This window comes from Suncus etruscus, chromosome 17 (assembly GCF_024139225.1).
Source record: "Suncus etruscus isolate mSunEtr1 chromosome 17, mSunEtr1.pri.cur, whole genome shotgun sequence".
NCBI classification, from domain to species: domain Eukaryota; kingdom Metazoa; phylum Chordata; class Mammalia; order Eulipotyphla; family Soricidae; genus Suncus; species Suncus etruscus.
The window spans coordinates 65304558-65326271 of record NC_064864.1 but is presented as its reverse complement, the minus strand read 5'-3'; the positions used below and the strand labels follow the sequence as shown (position 1 = coordinate 65326271).

Genomic DNA, 21714 nt, shown 5'->3' with positions numbered 1-21714 from the left:
TCTAGGTGTTGGAGAGATGATGTGACAGTCATTTTTGTTTTGTTTATTTGTTTTGTTTTGGGCCACACTTTTTGGTGCATAAAGGTTATTTCTGGCTCTGCATTCAGAAATTATTTCTGGGGCCCGGAGAGATAGCACAGCGGCGTTTGCCTTGCAAGCAGCCGATCCAGAACCAAAGGTGGTTGGTTCGAATCCCGGTGTCCCATATGGTCCCCCGTGCCTGCCAGGAGCTATTTCTGAGCAGACAGCCAGGAGTAACCCCTGAGCACCGCCGGGTGTGGACCAAAAAAAAAAACAGAAATTATTTCTGGCAGGCTCAGGGGACCATATGGGATGTCAGGGATAGAACCCCAGTCAGCTGTATGCAAGGCAAATGCCATCCCTACTGTACTATGTTTCTGTCAGCCCAGGACATGACAGGAACTGCCACCATAGTAATTCACTTTTTTTTTTTTTTTTTTGGTTTTTGGGTCACACCCGGCAGTGCTCAGGGGTTACTCCTGGCTCTACTCTCAGAAATCGCCCCTGTCAGGCACAGGGGACCATATGGGATGCCTGGATTTGAACCACCATCTTTCTGCATGTAAGGCAACTGCTTTACCTCCATTCTATCTCTCCAGCCCCATTATTCATCTTTTGATTCATCTTTTGGTCACATCTTTGCTCAATGAATGCCCTTAAATAGGAAGTGGCCCCAATAAGACACACAGTGTCCTTTATGTTTGCTTTGGAGCCACACTCTAAGATGCTGGCAGGCACTTGGTTCTATAGCTGGAAAGTGGTTCTGGGAATTATTTCAGGCCAGGGATCAAAGCGGGGGTCTCTTGTCTACAAAACTCATACTCAAAAGTCTGAGAGAGAATAGTATGGGTGAGGCACTTGTCCTGCATATGGCAGGCCAGGATTCAATCCCCTGCACTCTATATGGTCCCCCAGGCTACTCCAGGAGTAACCACTGAGCACAGCCAGGGGTGGCCCACACATATCCTGGCTCCAGCAGAAGAAACATGTTCTCAATTCATGGTGCTATGGCTTAGGCCCAGTCCAGTCCTCAGATGGCTTCTACTCACCAGGACCAACCAGTCGCATGTATGAAAAACAGACTCATGAGCCAGAGAACGTGAGAGGCACAGATGGCTCAGAGTAGACACTTGACAGTCTGGATGCAGGTTTCAAGGAACCACTAGAAACTGCCACTTCCTCTCACTATGGAACGAGCATAAGCCAGCACAGCTTGTCTGGAAGGCAATTTGGTAAAATGCATCAAAAATCATAAAATAGGGGCTGAAGTGGTTGTGCAAGCAATAAGGTATCTGCCTTGCCCGTGCTAGCCTAGGACAAACTGAGGTTGATCCACCAGCGTCCCATATGGTCCCCCAAACCAAGAGCAATTTCTGAGAGCATAGCAAGGAGTAATCCCTGAGCATCACTGGGTGTAGCCCCCCAAAAATCATAAAATAATAGGGCAGGAGTGATAGTACAGAAGGTAAGGCTCTTGCGTCGCACACAGCCACCTGGTTTTCATCCTCGGCATTCCATGTTGTCCCGTGAGCCCTGCCAGGATGATCCCTGAGTGAAAAGCCAAGAGTAAGTCTGTCCTGAGCATTATCAAGTGTAACTACCATCTCCAAATCATAAAATACAATTAGTCCTTGGTCTGAAGGGACAGTACAAGGGGTAGGGTGCTTGCCAAGCTTGCAAGAAGTGATACCTGAATGCAGGAGTAAGTCCTGAGTGCCATGATGTGTGGCCCCAAAACAGACAAACAAATAAAATCACACACAGAGCCCTTAAAGATCAACACTTTGGGGCCAGAGTGATAGCACAGAGACTTACACACTGCCAACCAGGTTTGATTCCTGGCATACCATCTGGTCTCCCGAGTCTACCAGGAGCAAGTCTGAGTGCAGAGCCAGGAGTAGCCCCTGAGTACCACTGAGTATGGCCCTAAAACAAACAAATATTTAACAAAATAACAACATCACTTCTGGAAAAATATCCCCAAACAATAGATGATTTACATGCAAATATTCAGCTAAAGGGGTGTATAAAGTTCACAATAATGGTTATAATAGAGCAACTTTTTTTTTTGTTTTTTTTGTTTTTTGTTTTTGTTTTTAGTTTTTGGGCCACACCCAGTAACACTCAGGGGTTACTCCTGGCTATGCGCTCAGAAATTGCTCCTGGCTTGGGGGACCATATGGGACACCGGGGGATCGAACCGAGGTCCATCCAAGGCTAGCGCAGGCAAGGCAGGCACCTTACCTTTAGCGCCACCGCCCGGCCCAATAGAGCAACTTTTGAAACAACTCAGTTTTCCACCCATAGTAGGTTGGTGAGGTAGATTATGGGAAAGAAGGAAGGAAAGAAAGAAAGAAAGAAAGAAAGAAAGAAAGGAAGGAAGGAAGGAAGGCAGGAAGGAAGGAAGGAAGGAAGGAGGAAGGAAGAAAGAAAGAAAGAAAAGAAAGAAGAAAAGAAAGAAAGAAAGAAAGAAAAGAAAGAAAGAGAAGAAAGAAAGAAAGAAAGAAAGATAAGAAAGAAAGAAAAAGAAAGAACAGAAGAAAGAAAGAAAGAGAGAGAGAGAGAGAGAAAGAAGGAAAGGAAGGAAGGAAGGAAGGAAGGAAGGAAGAAAGAAGAAAGGAAGAAAGAAGGAAAGAAAGGAAAGAAGAAAGAAAGAAAGAAAGAAAGAAAGAAAGAAAGAAAGAAAGAAAAGAAGAAGAAAGGAAAGAAAGAAAGAAAGAAAGAAAAGAAGAAAGAAAGAAGAAAGAAAGATAAAGAAAGAAGAAAGAAAGAAGAAAGAGAAAGAAAGAAGAAAGAGAAGAAGGAAGGAAGGAAGGAAGGAAGGAAGGAAGGAAGGAAGGAAGGAAGGAAGGAAGGAAGGAAGGAAGAAGGAAGAAAGAAAGAAAGAAAGAAAGAAAGAAAGAAAGAAAGAAAGAAAGAAAGAAAGAAAGAAAGAAAGAAAGAAAGAAAGAAAGAAAGAAAGAAAGAAAGAAAGAAAGAAAGAAAGAAAGAAAGAAAAAGGAAGGTTCTTACATATTGGAGAATTTAAGTGAAGTTATTCACTTAAATAACTGCAAAACAGGAAAGTCGTCAGAAATGACTAAGAAACCAAACATGATTTAAGCAAGAGTTCAAGGTAATAGAAGATTAGTTCTAAAACACAAAAGAACTCGGAGAGGATAAGTATCAGGGGCATTTAAGAAAAGGAGGCTGGTGGCCGGGCGGTGGCGCTAAAGGTAAGGTGCCTGCCTTGCCTGCGCTAGCCTTGGACGGACCTCGGTTCGATCCCCCGGTGTCCCATATGGTCCCCCAAGCCAGGAGCAACTTCTGAGCGCATAGCCAGGAGTAACCCCTGAGCGTTACCGGGTGTGGCCCAAAAAACCAAAAAAAAAAAAAGAAGAAGAAAAGGAGGCTGCCAGGGTGGGGGAGGGACAGGGCTGCAGATCTAGAACCTCTGTCCTAAAACTTTTGTTTGGTTTTGCTTTTTTGGGACACACTCAGCAGCATGCAAGGGTTCTCCTGGCTCTGGTTCAGAAATCACTCCTGGCAGGCTTGGGGGACCATTTGGGATCCTGAGATTTGAACCCAGGTTAGCTGTGTATAAAGCAAAGGCTCTACCTGCTGTGCTATCACTCTGGCCCTAGGGTCCTGCTTTCTTTTTTGTTTCTTTGTTTTTGTTTTTATTGGGTCACACCCGACAGTACTCAGGGGTTACTCCTGGCTCTGTGCTCAGAAATCACTCCTGGCAGGCACGGGGTACCATATGGGATGACTGGATTTGAACCATCATTTATCCTGTTCGGTTGCATGCAAGGCAAATGCCCTACTGCTGTGTTATCTCTTGGATAACACAGGGCCCTGCTTTCTTGAGTTTGAAACCGCTGAAGTCTAAGGGGGATATAAGAGCTTCAAAATTGCAATTAGTTTTGATAACTTGGGAGCTGGGGCAGACAGAAGAAACACAATGGTCAGGAGAGAGCTCAGGAGAAGCCAGGGGGTTGTGCGTGTAAGGGGGGAGGTGAGGATCCATGGATGAAAAGGAGCACCTTGGAGCTAGGGCCTACTGGGTCACTCCAGCTTCACAGAGGGTCTAGGAGACCTCAAGAGATGGGCCAGTCCTGGAGTGGGGTTGTTTGAACCTAAGATCAGCCAGTCCTTTCTTCCTCTTTGTGGGCTTTATGCATTAAGCATGAGCTCATTTAGCGGGGTGCTAAGGAGTGTCTAGGAGACAATGATGGGAGCTGTAGCTCACCTTTGAGACTCCTTTTTCACTAACACAATGAGAGCCTAATGGGGGTTAGTGGGAAAAGAAGTGGGAAATAAAAAGGAATGTCCTTTTTTTCTTTTTTCTTTTCTTTTCTTTTTTTTTTTTTTTTTTTTTTTTGGTTTTTGGGCCACACCCAGCGGTGCTCAGGGGTTACTCTTGCTGTCTGCTCAGAAATAGCTCCTGGCAGGCACAGGGGACCATATGGGACAATGGGATTCGAACCAACCACCTTTGGTCCTGGATCGGCTGCTTGCAAGGCAAACGCCACTGTGCTATCTCTCTGGGCCCCGGAATGTCCTTTCTTTTGGTTTTGGTTTTTCGACCACACGCGATGATACACGGGTTACTCCTGACTATGCGCTCAGAAATCGCTCCTGACTTGGGGGACCAAACTGCGGTCTGTCCTAGGCTAGTGCGTGCAAGGCAGCTGCCTCACCACTTGAGCCACTGCTCTGGCTCCAAAGGAATGTCCTTTAAAAAAATATTAAATTACAGTGAGATACAGAGTGAAATAATTAAGGAAGGATGTTGAAAGGAGATAAAGAGATATGTGTGCTACCTCTTCAGTAAAAATATTGCAAACCATGGTGTTTAAAAGAAAAAAAGCGGGGGGGGGCGAGAGAGAGAGAGAGAGAGAGAGAGAGAGAAAGAGAGAGAGAGAATGTCTGTTCCAGAGGCAGGCAGGGCAGAATAGAGAATAGAGGGCTGACAAGAGAGAGTGGTGGGGGAAGGGAAACTGGGGACATTAGTGACAGGAAATGTGCACTGGGGGCAGAGAGATAACACAGCAGTAGGGCATTTGCCTCGCATGAGATGAACTAGGTTCCATTCCTGGCATCCTATATATTCCCCCGAGCTGCCAGGGGCAATTTCTGAGTGCAGAGCCAGGAGTAACCCAAGTTCTGCTGGGTGTGGCCCAAAAACCAAAAAAAAAGAATGGTGTTAAACATTCTATGATAGGGGCCGGGAAGGTGGCGCTAGAGGTAAGGTGTCTGCCTTACAAGCGCTAGCCAAGAACGGACCGCGGTTCGATCCCCCGGCGTCCCATATGGTCCCCCCAAGCCAGGGGCGATTTCTGAGCACATAGCCAGGAGTAACCCCTGAGCGTCAAACGGGTGTGGCCCAAAAACCAAAAAAAAAAAAAAAAAAAAACATTCTATGATTAAAACACAATCATGAACAACTTTGTAATTGTGCAAAACAAAAACTAACTCTACTGTGAACAACCTTGGAACCACAGTGTTTAAATAAAGCAAATTATTTTTGTTTTTTTAGGCCACATCCAGAAGCGCTCAGAAATCGCTCCTGGTTAGGCATGGGGGTGGCATATGGGATGCCAGGATTTGAACCATCGTTGGTCATGAGTTGGCAACTTACAAGGCAAACACCCTACTGCTGTCCTATCTCTCCGGCCCCAATAAAGCAATTTTAGGAAAAAGTTAAGGAAGGAGCCAGAGCACTAGTACAGCAAGTAGGGCATTTGCCTTGCATCAGCCAAGTCAGTTCAGTCCTGAGCATTCCATATGGTCCCCTGAGCCCAGCAGGAGTGATTCCTGAGCTCAGAGCAAAGAGCAATCCCTGACCACTCCCGACTGTGGCCCCAAAACAAAACAAGTTAAGGAATGTCTTTTGCCATGGGAAGGAAGAACACAGCAGAAGCCAGACTAACTAACGCTGACCACCCTAATTGTAGCCCAGGTATCAGGATGTGTGTGGACTTATGGCTTCTGGGAGGTATTTCCGCATCATAAAAAGGTACAGGGATCTTTTCAGTTGCTTTATTTTCAACTCAGTCCAAAGCTTTTCCCCCCAAACTCAGGAAGGAGAATATCAGTTGTTGTTTTCTAGCCTTTGGGGCAGGAGACAAGGTCAGCTTGTCCTTTTTCCTTTAGTGGAATATGCTGTGACATGCTCCTTGCTGTGACAGCTAGAGAAAGCTGAAGAGGAAGATAGGGTTTTTCCAGCGCATGCATGGAAAGAACAGCCTGGCTCCGGGTCAGCCGCAGCTTATTCGCTCACTTGACAATCTTTTCTGAGCCGTTGTTGTGAGCCAGGCCTCTGGCCTCACTGCTGGAACCACAGAGATGAGTAAGGCAGGAACTAGATCTCGCTTCACAAGAGAGTTAAGACTTGAGGAAAGCTGTGAAAGTTTCCAGGCTGAGCAGAAGAGCGTGATGAATGGGGAATAGGCCAATGTGGACTAATCTCAAAGAGATGCTGCTGTTAGTCATCCCAGGTGGTCTGGTCTTGGGGCTGAGATCTCTGGCTCTTTCTTGGGATGGGTAAGGCTGAGCTCCTATCCTACTAGGAAGCCCGGTGCCCGCCCCCCCCCCCCATCATCTGACACCTTTAGGGCCCAGCTCCACAGCTCTAAGATATACCAAACTGCTGAAATGTCCCAGTTCCACAGCCATACCTTAGGAGAGACACCTCCTAATTTCACAGGTTTTTTTATTTATTTTATTTATTTTATTTTTGGACCACACCCGGCAGTGCTCAGGGGTTACTCCTGACTGTCTGCTCAGAAATAGCTCCTGGCAGGCCCGGGGGACTATATGGGACACCCGGATTCGAAACAACCACCTTAGGGCCTGGATCGGCTACTTGCAAGGCAAACACCGCTGTGCTATCTCTTCGGCCCCATCCAGGAATGATTCTTGAGAGCAGAGACAGAAGGAAGCCCTGAGCATTGCAAAAAAAAAAAAGTGGGGGGCAAGAATGGGACCGGAGCGCTAGCACAGGGGGAAGGAAGGGCGTTTGCCTTAGCATGCAAGGCGACCTGGGTTTGATCCTCAGCATCCCATCTGGTCCCCAAAGCTTGCCAGGAGTGATTCCTGAACGCGGAGTCAAGAGTAAACCTTGAGGGGCCGGCGCGGTGGCGCTAGAGGTGAGGTGCCTGCCTTGGCTGCGCTAGCCTAGGACGGACCAAGGTTCGATCCTCCGGCGTCCCACAGGGTCGCCAAAACAAATCAGAGTAAACCTTGAGCATTGGGTAGAAAGGAAAGACTTCCTTGGGCAGCTGGCTCTGGCCCCGCCCACACCAGCCCACGACCCCGCCCACCGGCTCATCCCCGCCCATCGATTCATTCCGCCCCTGCCCCCGCCCACACCAGGCCCCACCCAGCCTGGCTGGACAGCGCTTCTGGCCCCGCCCACCCGGGCTCAACCTCACGCCTGGCCCCGCCCCTCCCAGTTGCCCGCGGTCCGCGCATGTGGAAGATGGCGGCGTCCATGGGAAGGTTACTCCGGGCTTCGGTGAGTGGCTGTGGCTGCTGCCTCTGGCGTGGAGACGCTGCTATGACTCCCGACGGTGCTTCCCAGGCACCGGCCGCCTGCACCCAGGGGTCCTTCCGCCCCACCTTGGAGGACGCCGGCGGGTAACGGACCCTGAGGCCGCCTGGTCTTGGGGAGGCCCCACGCGCGTGCGCAGAAGCGCCTCCTGCTCTCCCTCTGTGCGTCTCCCCAAATCTTTCTCCTCTCCTCCCTTGCACGGTGCACCTAATCTTGGGGTGCAGGCTATTTGGCATCTTTAGTTTTAGGTCTGTCGCTGACTCCTAGAGTCCCTGGACCAGCGACTGACTTCCTTTCCGCACCTTAGTTTTACCTTCCCCACTTTAGAGTGCTGGGCGTGAGCATTTAAAGAGTTAAAGCAGGGGCCGGAGAGATAGCATGGAGGTAAGGCGTTTACCTTTCATGCAGGAGGTCATCGGTTCGAATCCCGGCATCCCATATGGTCCCCCGTGCCTGCTAGGAGCAATTTCTGAGCACGGAGCCAGGAAAAACCCCTGAGCACTGCCGGGTGTGACCCAAAAACCACAAAATAAATAAATAAATAAATAAAGAGTTAAAGCAGCCTGCGTGCAAAAAGGCTCTTTGCTCTCTCCCACCCGCAGTTGGTCTTTGGAATTTCTGCGCGTTGCCCCCCTCCCCCGACATAGTTCAAGACCCTCTTGGCGTCCCCTGCTTTCTCTCGAGGGGGTTCTCTGCGGAATCTTCTTGACGCCTACTGGACCCTGGAGTTGAGCAAGCATTCCCCTTGAGCCGCTTCTAAACTTGCCCAAAGGCCAACTTTGCACCACTTGTTTACGTATCTGTGGGCCTTGGTTTTAACTTTTTTCATAAGTAAAAAATTAGTTGACTCCCGGAACATGCCCAGGAGGTCATGTTGGTGGCAAAGGGCTTAAATCTGCAGAATCTGGCCATGTGCCTGTTGTTTTATGAGTCCCGTGTGTTGCTCACTTTGGTTTTGTCTTGTTTGGGGGCCACACTTGGAGGTGCCGAAGCTATGAAGGGCCTGGGAAGGGTCCAGGCCTCTTGCATGCCAATCCTTTGAGCCATCCCCCAACCCTCTTGGTTGGTCCGAGTGAGGAGTTTTTGTTTTGGTGTCACACTCAGCAGTGCTTAAGGGTTCCTCCTGGCTTTCCACTCACGAATTACTTCTGGCACTGTTCAGGGGAACACATAGGTTGCCAAGGGTTGAGCCCGAGTTAGCAGTATGCAAAACAATCACCCTGTTTTCTGCATTTTGGCTCAGGCCCCTAGAGTGTGGTGTTTTTATATTCTGTTATTCCCCATAGTATCATCTTTCTGATTTTTTTAAACACTCTTTCATACTTGCTTTTTTAAAATAAGCATATTTGGTAATAAGGGGTTACTCCTGGCGCTGCACTCAGAAATCTCCCCCTTTCATACTTTTATCCGTCCTTCTGCATCTAAGGCAAATCCCTTACCGCTGTGCTATCTCTCTGACCCCCCCCCCCTTCATACTCTTAAAATAAAATTTGTATTAAGAGATACTACAGGGACCCCAGCGATACGGCGTTTGCCTTGCATGCGGCTGACCCGGGACACACACATTTCGATTCCTGGCATCCCATATGGTCTCCTGAGCTTACCAGAAGTGACTTCTGACCACAGAGCCAGGAGTAATCCCTGAGTATCGCAAGGTGTGGCCCCAAAATCAATCAATTAATAAATTGTCGAAAAATAAAGATTCCTACAGTGCCACTTTGTAAACTGTTTTGGTGTCTGTGCCTGAAGTACTAACTCTATCACTAGCCCTAACCCTGTTCCTAAAACTGACCCCTAACCCTAACAATAACCCCTAGCCCCAACCCTAAAACTTACCTTAAACTGTCTCTATTGCTAAACTTGATCTGTTTCGCTTTATTTGCTAGGATTAGATCCTTGACTGCAACTTTGTATTTTTATAAGTGTATATACTATTACTTTGTATCTTCTAACTAATGCCTCCTCTCTAGGCTCTCAAGGCAGAGAAATGGAGATTGGAATTTGGATGCAGTATTTGGTTCACTGGAAAACACAGGGTCTGCCTGGTCATTGGTCCACCCTTTGCCATCATTGTGGGAATACTGTCACAAAGCATTTCTCTTTCCAGGTTGCCCGACATCTGAGCGCCTTCCCATGGGGTATTTCTTCGTCAGCAGCCCTGAGGCCAGCTGTCTCTGGAAGAACTTGCTTGAGAAACGCATTGTGTTCTGGTTCCTGGCAAGCCAAGTGTGCCTTTAGCACCAGTAAGTACGCCATGGTGGGACCCAGACCAGAGAAATGGGTCCTCATCCCCAAGGTCTGGCTGCAAAGTCCATCACCTGCAAACTTCCGTTCCTATTTTGTTCTGTTGCTTTTATTTTGGAGATATATCCAGAGTGCTCAGGCTGATTTCTGGCTCTGTTCTCAGGAATCTCTTCTAGCTCGGGGTACCACATGGGGTGCCCTAGCCGTGGTAGGTGTCCCTTTCTCTGCTCTCACTGGGATGATTTAAACACATGTCACTGCCCCCAGACGTATGAAATCTGTCACTAGGCCAAGACCAAGGCTTCATATTTTTTAATATTTCACCTTGAGATTCTCTGGCATAAACCACTTTGTGTCCTATTTCCTGGGTAGTTGCCAGAGACTTTATCTTTTGTGCTGAGGCACTTGGGGGTGGGCCATGGAGGGGCCATCTGGGCAGCCTTCTGGGCCTGTGAGTGAAGAAGAGTTAGATAACAGGAGTGAGAGATAACAGTAGTATGAAGTGAAATGCCCTCATAGCCTGAGGAAGACATCTTTCTTTCTCGAGAATTACACTCCAAGAAAGAGGGCTCTGTTGAGATCAGCCTTGGGTATTGAGAGACCCTTGAAAATCCCTCATTTATATTTGCCCCACCTTTTTGGAGAACTTGGGGTGGGGATGGCATTGGGTGTTCCTTGGCAGTGCTGGAAGCTACACCAGCTAGTGCTTGGGTCGTGGCACGGGGCTTTGGATTGAACTCGGGATGTGTGTCAGGCATGTGCTCATGCCCTTTGAGCTGTCTCCCTGGATCCTAGGCCACCCTTTTAAAAACCTTTATGGGGTGGGGCTGGGGACATTAGTGGAGGGATGGGTACTTGAACATTATATGACTGAAATACATTTTTGGTTTTTTTTTTTGAGTCACACCTGGCGGCGCTCAGGGGTTACTCCTGGCTTTGCGCTCAGAAGTCACTCCTGGCAGGCTGTGAGGACCATATGGGATGCCAGGAATCAATCCACCGTCCATCCTGTGTTGGTCACATGCAAGGCAACCGCCTTACTGCTGTGCTATTGCTCCCACCCAATGACCGAAAATAAACCATGAATATATATATATTTTTTTGTGGTTTTTGGGTCACACCTGGCAGTGCTTAGGGGTTACTTCTGGCTCCATGCTCAGAAATTGCTCCTGGCAGGCATGGGGGACCATATGGGATGTCAGGATTCAAACCAATGACCTGCATGGAAGGCAAACACCTCCATGCTATCTCTCCTGCATGAATAATTTTTTTTATTTGTTTTTGTTTTGGGGCCATACCCAGAGATGATCAGTTATTACTCCTGGCTCTGTACTTTGGATGACTCCTGGCAGGCTTGGGGGACCATCTATGATGCTGGAGATTGAACTCAGGGTTGGTCATGTGCAAGGCAAATGTCTTACCTATTGCTCCACCCTATAGGTTAATTTTTTTTTAAGCTTTTGTAGGTGGAATACTGTAAAAATACTGTAAAAAGTTCTACAGGGATGGGGTCAGAGAGACCCCTGCCAGGAGTGCAGAGCCAGGAGTAACCCCTGAACACCATCGGGTGTGGCCCAAAAACCAAAAAAAAAAAAAAAAGTTCTACAGTGTTGTTGCCTGGAATTCAAAAGAGTTTTATTATTTTTTTTTATTTTTTTATTATTATTTTTTTTCTGGGGGAGCCACATCCAGCAGTGCTCAGCCTCACTCCTGGCCTGTGTAGGGACCATATGCTGTGACCGGGTTTCAGACTGGGCTTGTTGGCCATGTGCAAGGCAAATTCCCTTACCTCCTGTATTATCTCTCCAGCTCTTCTGTAAAGAATTGCAGGCTTTTGGTGGGGTTGAAGCGATAGCACAGCGGGTAGGGCGTTTGCCTTGTACATAGCTGATCTCTGTTCAAGCTCCAACATCCCATATCATCCCCTGAGCCTGACTTGAGTGATTTCTGAGTGCAGAGCCAAGAATAACCACTGAGCACCACCAGGTGTGGACCCTCAAAACAGAAAAAAACCTTAACCAAACAAAAAAAAGAATTGCAGGTCCTGCCTGACCGTTCTTGGAGACTCATCCCAGCACATCTCAGGGGGCATACAATGCTCTACACATCTGGGCCTCCTACAGTTGAAGTGTGCACAGCCCTGAGCTCTCTCTCTAGCCTTGAAACAGATCGGGAATCTGTGTCTCACTGCGAGTCTTCCGTAGTACCAAGGAATTCATACCTTCTCTAGCCTCTTGGTATTTGGTGGGGGGAGGGACACACCCAGCGATGCTCAGGGGTTACTTCTGGCCCTGTCTCAGGAATCACTCCTGACTTTACTTGGGGGACAATCTGGCGTACTGGGTATTGAACCCTGGTCAGCCATGTACAAGGCATACACTCTCTCTCCAGCCTTGTTCTCTTGAGTTTGGCTAGTTTTCACTCCACTGTTCAGTTTCAACTGCAGAGTATCGCTCACCTGAGATGTGTAGTTGGGCCGGACCCTTAACTAGCTTCTGCTGCTACTTAGCTCGTAAGACGAGTTCAGCACTGGTGTCAGTAGTCCCCTCCTCTGTGCTTCTCCAGGCTCCTTGTTCCAAGCTCCTGCTGTCACTCAGCACGCGCCCTACTTTAAGGGCACAGCCGTGGTCGATGGCGAGTTCAAGGAAATCAGCCTCGATGACTTTAAAGGCAAATACTTGGTGCTGTTCTTCTACCCTTTGGACTTGTAAGTACCGGTCCCTCGCTTTCTTTATTTAAAGAAAATATGTTCTTCATTAAAACTGCTCTCTGTTCCAAAGTTTTGGTAAAATTATTTTTCTCGTTTTTTTGTTTTTTTTTTTTTTTGTTTGTTTTTGGCCCACACCCAGTGATTTTTCAGGATCACTCCTGGCAGGGCCTGGGGGATCACCTGGGGTGTCAAGGATTGAACCTGGCATCCTACCCACTGGACTATCTATCACTCTGGCCCCTTTGACTCCTTTTTTGGAGGATTAAGGCCAAACCTGACAGTGCTCAGGGTTGATTCCTAAAGGCTTAGGGGTCACGTCTAGTGGTATTCAGTCCTGGATTGGTCACATACAAGAGGAGGGCCTTCACTCTGTGTTATTTCTCCAGCCTATGGTTTCAGAAGGTGATCCAGTTTTGTCTTTTACCTTTTTTCATTGAGGTGTGTGTGTGTGTGTGTGTGTGTGTGTGTGTGTGTGTGTGTGTTTAGAATTTTTTGGTTTTGGACCACACCTAGTTAAGACTTTCTCCTATTTCTGTGCTCAGGGCTCATTCCCAGTGGAGCTTGAAACCATATGGGATAGAAAACATTGAAGTATGGTCTGCTGCTTGCAAGGCAGATGCCCTACCTGCTGACCTATGTCCCAGAACTATTTTATTTTTTTGGTTTTTGGGTAAGAACCAGCAGTTGTCAGGAGTTACTCCTGGCTCTGCACTCAGAAGTCACTCCTGGCAGGCTCAGGAGACCATATAGGATTTGAATCAGGATCTATCTTGTGTTGGCCGCATGCAAGGCAAACGCCTTACCATTGTGCTATTGCTCCAGCCCCAGAACTATTTTATTTTGCAAAATAATTTTATTTAGGAAATAGGAGAGTAATGAGAGTGCCCTAAAGGAAGAAAAAAATATGCAGCCCAAGATGTGCTGCATAAGCTTCCAGAATGGCTCCAGAATATGAGCAAAAGGGGCCAAAGAGATAGCATGGAAGTAGAGCATTTGCCTTGTATGCAGAAAGACAGTGGTTTGAATCCCGGCATCCCATATGGTTCCCTGAGCCTGCCAGGAGCAGTTTCTGAGTGTAGAGTAACCCCTGAGTGCTGCCGGTGTGACACCCCCCCAAAAAAAAAAAACAACAATATGAGCAAAAGTGACACCTGCACTTTTCCATTTGCTCCTGTTCTTTAATTTATTGTGGCTGTGCTCGGGTCACTCCTGATTCTGGGCTCAGGATTATTTCTTATGGGCTTGGGGAAAGAATATCAGATGCCCGGGGTTGAACTCTGCTCAGCTGCATGACGGAAAATTACCCGCTGTGCTCTTGCTCCAGCCCCTCAGTCCTATTCAGTTGGGTTGTGGGTTTTGGGTGCCCCTGATGGGATGGTCAGGGGTTGTTCTTGGTGGGGACTTGAAGGTTCTAGGGATTGAGTAGGTCTCCCGCCTGCAAATCATGTCCTTGGCCTTTTGAGCTCTTCCGCAGCAGCTCCTGTTACTGGTTTTGAAGTTGAATTTCTTCATGATGCTGTATTGCCCCCAGCTTTCCACCCTCCTGCTCTGAGCTGCATCCCCGGCCCACATTGAGCTGTTTGCAGAGCAGCCACTGTTGCATTTGAACCCTCTGATGAATGTCTCTCTGCCTTTCTCTTAGTACCTTCGTGTGTCCGACAGAGATTGTGGCTTTCAGTGACAAAGCCAATGAGTTTCATGACGCGAACTGTGAGGTAGTTGCTGTGTCTGTGGACTCGCACTTCAGCCACCTGGCCTGGATAAACACACCTCGGAAGGTACCATACCACTGTCCCTGCTGGGCTTGGGGCAGCCAGCAGACCAACCTAGAAGCTGGCAAACCAGCTGTAGTGTAGACACCCTCACTCTGAGCATACGTGTCTACCCACCTCACACCATGTATTTCTTGTGCAAGCATGGAGGACCCAGTCGCCTCCTCTCTCTCCTGTAACTTGGATACCCTCAGACTTTCCTCAAAAGGACCTCAGGGCCAGCTACTCTGATTCCACAGTGGTGCAGGGCCAGTGTTCTTTTTCATGTTCCTTTTGTGGAGGGCCATACTCAGCCTGCTGAGGGCTGACTCCTGGATCTGTGCTCAGGGGTTACTCTGGGGCCCATATGCAGTGTCAGGGCTTGAACCCAGGTTGGCCATATGCGAGGCGGACACCCTTCCTACCCTTTGGCTCCATTGGGATAAGCAAAATTGTGTGTTCCACTTCTGATGAATCATTTCATTTTCAAAGAATTTTTTCTTATGACTGATGTTTGTACATCAAAAACTAATTTTAAACAAGGCCAGAGAAATAGTACAACAGTAGGGCATTTGCCTTGCACATGGCTGATCCGGGACTAACCTGTGTTCGAACTCTTAGTATCCCTGAGCCTGCCAGGAGCGATTTCTGAGTGCAGAGCCAGGAGTAACTCTCCTGAGTGCTGTGGGGTGTGTCCCAACCCCCAATTAATCTTAAATTAAAAGAATACTCTTGGGGCCGGAGAAATAGCATGGAGGTAAGACGTTTGCCTTTCATGCAGAAGGTCATCGGTTTGAATCCCGGCGTCCCATATGGTCCCCCGTGCCTGCCAGGAGCAATTTCTGAGCATGGAGCCAGGAGTAACCCCTGAGCACTGTCGGGTGTGACCCAAAAACCACACACACACACACACACACACACACACACACACACACGATTACTACACACACTCACACACACACACACACACACACACACGATTACTACACACACTCACACACACACACACACACACACGATACTACACACACGATACTACACACACACACACACACACACACACACACACACACACACACACACACACACACACACACACACACACACACACACACGAGATACTCCAGAACTACCAGGATTGATTTCTGAGCCCAGAGCCAGGAAGAATCCCTGCATATTGCCAGACATGGCCCAAAATTAAAAAAAAAAAGAGAAAAAAAAAAAAAGAATACTCTTAAGAATTGTGGGGAGGATGGGGGGGCGGAGAGATAACATGGAGGTAGGGTGTTTGCCTTGCATGCACAAGGATGGTGGTTCGAATCCCTCATCCCCCGATATGGTCCCCCGAGCCTGCCAGGAGTGATTTCTGAGTGTAGAGCCAAGAGTAACCCCTGAGCGTTTCTGGGTGTGACCTCCCAAAAAAAAAAATTGTGGGGAGGAGATTAGGGGCTGAGCAGTAGTGTGGGGAGGGTATTTGCCTTTGATGGAGTTGACCTGGGTTCAATCCCCAGCATCTCAGATATTCCCCTGAGCACCACCAGCAGTGATTCTGGAGCCAGGCAGAGTTAGGAATCAACCCTGAACACTGCAGATGGAAACAGGATTGAGGGGAAAGGCCTCTCATGTTAGCAGGGTATAATGTCTTTCTGGCACGTTCTAGAGAAAACTGCTTCCTTGCATTTTTGTGTGAACATCAGTTTCCTCCACTGTGTGATTGATGGTACTTGGACTTCTTCCTGGGTGGTAGGGAGGAAGAAGGGGGTTGATAGATGTGTAGCCCATTGTTGATGCTCACACCCTATTAGGGGTCGATACCAGTTGGGTCTCAGATATCTTGCTGCCTAGCAGGCACATTGGGAAAATGCCCAGGGTCACCGCCAACTCCATTGGTGTATTTCTAGAGCGGCGGTTTGGGCCACATGAACATCATGCTGCTGTCAGACCTGACCAAGCAGATCTCACGGGACTACGGCGTACTGCTGGAGGAGGCCGGCCTTGCTCTGAGGTGACTCCCTGTTTCCTGGGGTGGGGTGACTTCGGCTTCGGCCCTGTGAATCTTCTTCCCGCACCAGAATTGGGCTTCATAAGATAGTCTGTAAAGCATCTGGAAAACCAAAGATACTTCATTTTCAGCTCTTATTTAAAATAAAAACTCCCCCCCCTCAATTTATGAGGCAGAACAGGATGATTCAAGTTATGTGGTTCTGTTTGAAGGAAAACAAAACAGAAAGGGATGGGGCAGAAATCAAACAAAAAACCAGGAGGAGTCTATCTAGAAGTTATAAATATCAGTTTAAGAGAAGAGAGGGGGGCCGGGCGGTGGCGCTAGAGGTAAGGTGCCTGCCTTGCCTGCGCTAGCCTTGGATGGACCGCGGTTCGATCCCCCGGTGTCCCATATGGTCCCCCTCGCCAGGAGCGACTTCTGAGCGCATAGCCAGGAGTAACCCCTGAGCGTCACTGGGTGTGGCCCAAAAACCAAAAAAAAAAAAAAAAAAAAAGAGAAGAGAGGGAGGGCCCGGAGAGATAGCACAGTGGCGTTTGCCTTGCAAGCAGCTGATCCAGGACCAAAGGTGGTTGGTTCGAATCCCGGTGTCCCATATGGTCCCCTGTGCCTGTCAGGAGCTATTTCTGAGCAGACAGCCAGGAGTAACCCCTGAGCATCGCCGGGTGTGGCCCAAAAACCAAAAAAAAAAAAAAAAAAAGAGAGAGAGAAGAGAGGGAAAAAGGAAGAAAAAAATAACAAAAATGTCAACTATAAACTGTCTCCGCTAAGGGCTGGCAGTCTCTCAGAAGAGAGGATGTGAGTGCACCCTGATCTCAGGCCTCTTGGAGTGGGGTGGGAGTTCACTCCCAGACTGGGGAGAGGTCCTAGCATGTTCTCGGAGAGTGAGGATCTGAGAGGTTTCCCATCAGCCAGATGGAATTGGGTTGGTTGGTTTGAATCTCTTATTTAGCTTTTGCCTATCTTTGATTTGGAGCAAGGTATTTGGCCTTATTGAGGCCCAAGGTCCCCGTCACTGGAGCCATAGGACATATGCTTCCCAGTCTGGTTGAAAGAGGCAAGGAAGGAGGCAGCTGCAGCTGTTAGTCCAGGGCTGATAACTGTTCCAGAAGGGAGGGCCTTTGCTCTAGGCCTAGACATATTTCTAATAGACCCATGGTCCAATGCAGCCTTTCTTTTTCTGGCGGGGGAGGGACACCTGGCAATGCTCAGGGCTTAACTCCTGGCTCTGTGCTCAGGGACCCATATGGGATGCCAGGGATCCAACATCAAACCCAGGTCTGTTGTATACAAGGCAAGGAAGAAGAAGAGACCCCTTAGGTCACTGGCTTGTAAGGTAGTTTTTTTCATTGGAAGCCAGTGGCTCCTTCCACCTGCCCCCATGCCTACAGGTGGAGTTTGGCCATGCCACCCCAGCAGTTACTGTAGACCTGCCCCACTCCAGAGCTTGCACCCTTCAGTCAGGCCTCCCAAGTCCAGCCTGAGGCCAGCCCAGGAAGCACTTTCTGGATTTTTCTCTGATTTACCCTTTCTCTGAGCCCTGGTCCTCTGGTGTCTGAGAGTAGCCAGGTCAAGTCTGCAGGTCAGCAACAGCCTGTAGGCAGGAAGAGAGCCCGGGCAGGGCCTCAGTAGCCCAATGACAAACAGGGGCACCTGGCTTTGTGTTTGGATTTTCCCAGAAGATCCCCCCCTTTCCCGTTTGCCTTTGCAGCCACCCAGTTCCCAGTATTTATGGATATAGTCAAGGGTCTCAAACTCAATATACCTGGGGGACGCAGGAGGCAAAGTCAGGGTGATCCTTGAGTGCAAAGTCAGTAGTAAGCCTTGAACATTGGGGGGTGTGACCCAAACAACTAAAACAAAAAAGGATTCCTCTAGGGCAGGGCCACAAAATGTTGTATGTAGGGCCGCAAATGGCCTGCGGGCCTCGAGTTTGAGACCCCTGAATATGGCCCTGCCCCTCCCCGTGGCCTGTGGTTTCTTGCCAAGATTCAGCCCAGCAGCCCAAAGAAACATTTGCTTATCACCAAAGAGTCTCTGCCCTCTGCAGCTCTGGGCCTCAGGAATACTGTGAGACATTGGAGTCAGTCTGTTTCTAGAGCCTTTGCAAAGCATCTTATCAGTCAGGCAGTAGAGCCTTTGTGTGAAAAAGGAAAAGCTCATTCTTGAACAAGTGAGAGTACTTAGTATGTTTTGTTAAGGACAATTATGGGTGTGTGTGTATGTGCATGCTCATATCTGCATATGTGTTGACACTGTTGTGGCACTGATGAGAATAAATTCCCATGCAGGGGTCTCTTCATCATCGACCCCAATGGAGTCATTAAGCATCTGAGCATCAATGACCTCCCAGTGGGCCGCAGTGTGGAGGAGACGCTGCGCCTGCTGAAGGCCTTCCAGTTCGTGGAGAGCCACGGCGAGGTCTGCCCCGCCAACTGGACACCTGACTCGCCCACGGTGAGGCGCTTTTCCCGAAGCACAGAGGCTGCCTTGGCAGTGGGTCCTGGGTCCCAGTTGGCAAGGGGGCTGCTGACTGGAGATGTGGATGGGAGGAGCCCCACTGGGGGCCAGGTGGGAGCTGGAACTAGGTTGGACCACTTACATGCAGAACATGTGGCTTGTCTTTTTTGTTTTGTTTCTGGCCCACACCCAGCTCTGCACTTAGGAATCTCTCCTGGCAGTGCTCAGAGGACCATATGGGATGCCAGAAATCGAACCCAGGTCGGCCACATGTAAAACAAACACCTTCTGTGCTGTGCTACCACTTTGGCCCCACATTTGACTGTGGGCCCTACATTTTGACACTCTCTCTGGCTGCCTTATCCCTGTTTTTATTTTTGTTTTGTTTTGGGGTCACACCTGGTGGTGCTCAGGAGTTACTCCAGGCTCTGTGCTCAGAAATCGCTCCTGGCAGGCTCAGGAGACCATATGAAATCCTGGGATCTGAACCAAGATTCTTCCTGTGTTGGCCTTGTGCAAGGCAAAAGAAACAGACTGGGCTTTTCAAACGTGAAGAGGGCTTGGGCCAAAATGATAGCACAGTGGTAGGGCATTTGCCTTGCACATGGCCAACCTGGACCCGGATTCTATCCCCAGCATCCCATATGGTCCCCTGAGTCTGCCAGAAGCGATTCCTGAACATAGAACCCAGAGTAACTCCTGAGCACCACTGATGTGGCCCAAAAACAAACAAACAAACAAACAAAGTGAAGAGAGCTGGAAAAATAGCTCCAAGATCTCAGATATGTGCTCTACCTGTGAGAGGCAGGTGTGGGTCACTCCCCTGTGCTGCGCAGGTCCGAACTCTGGGAAAACCTTTCGGTAAAGCTGCTGAGTTTTCGGCTCACCTTGAGATTTGCATCCTTTCGGTTTTCCAATGAGCCAGTTTTGTCTTTTCAGATCAAGCCGCATCCGACAGATTCCAAAGAATATTTTGAGAAGGTGAACCAATAGATCCCGTGTCCCAGCCGCTTCCCGCACCGGAAAAGAACCAGTTGGGACTCATGCTCAGCTTTCTAGATGGTTTATACATGGCAAATCCCCATGGCGCTTCCCTCCAGAAACCACGATATGTTTTTATAATTTTTATTGGCCAAGATGTTTTGTTTTCCCTTCTGGGGATTGATCCTAGGTCTCCTGCTTGCCAGGCATTTGCTTTACCACCGAGCTCCATCCCCGGCCAGATGAAGGCTTTTGAATCACAGCTAGTTACTGACATAATGCTGGTAATTTGATGGTCGCTCACAAGCCTGGTTCTTATATTTCTTGGATCACGTCGTCAGTGGGAAAGGACAATGCTCTTAGTCTACTTTGAGTCTGAGCATCACAGCAATATAGCATCAAATGCTTCTGATCAAGTTCTAAAATTTTCTTGAATTTTTTTCTTTGCATAAAGCTAGATTTTTTTCTTTCAAAGTAGCCAAGATTGTAGTTATATGTTAGCATCAATAATTTAGCTCTTGCAATGGATGTAATAAGTGAACAAAACAAATGTGAATCATGTTTTTTGAAAAAAGCTACAGTGGCAAAGTGACTCTACTGATCATGCATGTTCCCTATCCCTGAAAGTTTATATACTTATTTTACTTATTTTGTCAACTTAGGACAACATGTATTTCTAGTTATTATTGATCAAGGATAATTACCGAGATATTTATTGAATCCATTTTGAATCATTGTAATTATTTTCTCTGCTGAAATATTCAATTAAAGTACATAGCAAAAAATAAACGTATTTTAAAATATTACTCTTCTCTATTTTCTTTTTTTTTGGGGGGGGTTGGTTTTTGGGTCACACCCGGCGGTGCTCAGGGCTTACTCCTGGCTGTCTGCTCAGAAATAGCTCCTGGCAGGCACGGGGGACCATATGGGACACCAGGATTCGAACCAACCACCTTTGGTCCTGTATCGGCTGCTTGCAAGGCAAACACCACTGTGCTATCTCTCCGGGCCCTTCTTCTCTATTTTCTTCTTGTTTGGGGGCCATACCCAGCTTTGCTTAGGACTTACTCCCAGCTCTGTGCTCAGGTATCACTTCTGGTGGTGCTCAGAAACTATCTGCAGTGTCCGGGATCAAACCTAGGTCGGCAGCGTTTTAACTCCTATGTTATCTCTCTGATTTCTTTTTTCTTTCTTTTGGTTTTGGGTCACACCCAGTGGCACTTAGGGGTTCCTCCTGGCTCTGCACTCAGAAATCGCTCCTGGCAGACATGGGGGACCATATGGGATGCTGGGACTCGAACCACCATCTGTCCTGAATCGACTGTGTGCAAGTCAAATGCCCTGCCACTATGCTATCTTTCCAGCCGCATGATTTTTTTTTTTTTTTTTTGGTTTTTGGGTCACACCTGGCAGTGCTCAGGGGTTACTCCTGGCTCTACGCTCAGAAATCACTCCTGGCAGGCTCAGGACAATATGGGATGCCGGGATTCAAACCATCCTACATGCAAGGCAAGCACCTTACCTCCATGCTATCTCTCCAGCTCCGCATGATTTTTTTTTAAATGGGTTTTTAATCATACCCAGTGTTGCTTGGGGGCTACTGTGAGTCCTCCTCGAAGCTTTTTGTTTGTTTTAGTTTTTGGACCATTGCTGGCTCTGTGCTCTGTGGGGTGTTTGCCTTGCATGCAGCTGATTCAGGACTGACTGTGATTCCAATCTCAGCATTCTATATGGTCTCCCGTGTTTTCCGGGAGCGATTTCTGAGTGCAGAGCCAGGAATAATCCCTGAGCGCCACCGGGTGCGACCCAAAAACCAAAAAGGAAGAAAATCTTGACAGGCCCAGGGGACCATATGGGATGCATGGGATTGAACCTGGGGCGGCCTTGTGCTAAGCAAACACCCTTCCCGCTGTGCTATCATCGCTCCAGCCCCCGATATATATATATATATATATGTTTTTGGGCCACACCCGGCGGTGCTCAGGGGTGAATCCTGGCTGTCTGCTCA

The 21714-nt window shown here is 48.3% G+C and overlaps 1 protein-coding gene across 1 annotated transcript; it reads left to right on the top strand.

The window, feature by feature from the left end:
- The first annotated feature begins 7447 nt into the window (after positions 1 to 7447).
- On the top strand, positions 7448 to 20506 carry PRDX3 (peroxiredoxin 3). Its single transcript, XM_049764524.1, has 7 exons — positions 7448 to 7522; positions 9666 to 9801; positions 12368 to 12509; positions 14155 to 14290; positions 16165 to 16268; positions 18557 to 18722; positions 19665 to 20506. Exons 1-7 carry the CDS (start codon positions 7478 to 7480, stop codon positions 19716 to 19718), a joined length of 783 nt encoding a protein of 260 aa, XP_049620481.1. The 5' UTR covers positions 7448 to 7477; the 3' UTR covers positions 19719 to 20506.
- The last annotated feature ends 1208 nt before the right edge of the window (positions 20507 to 21714 follow it).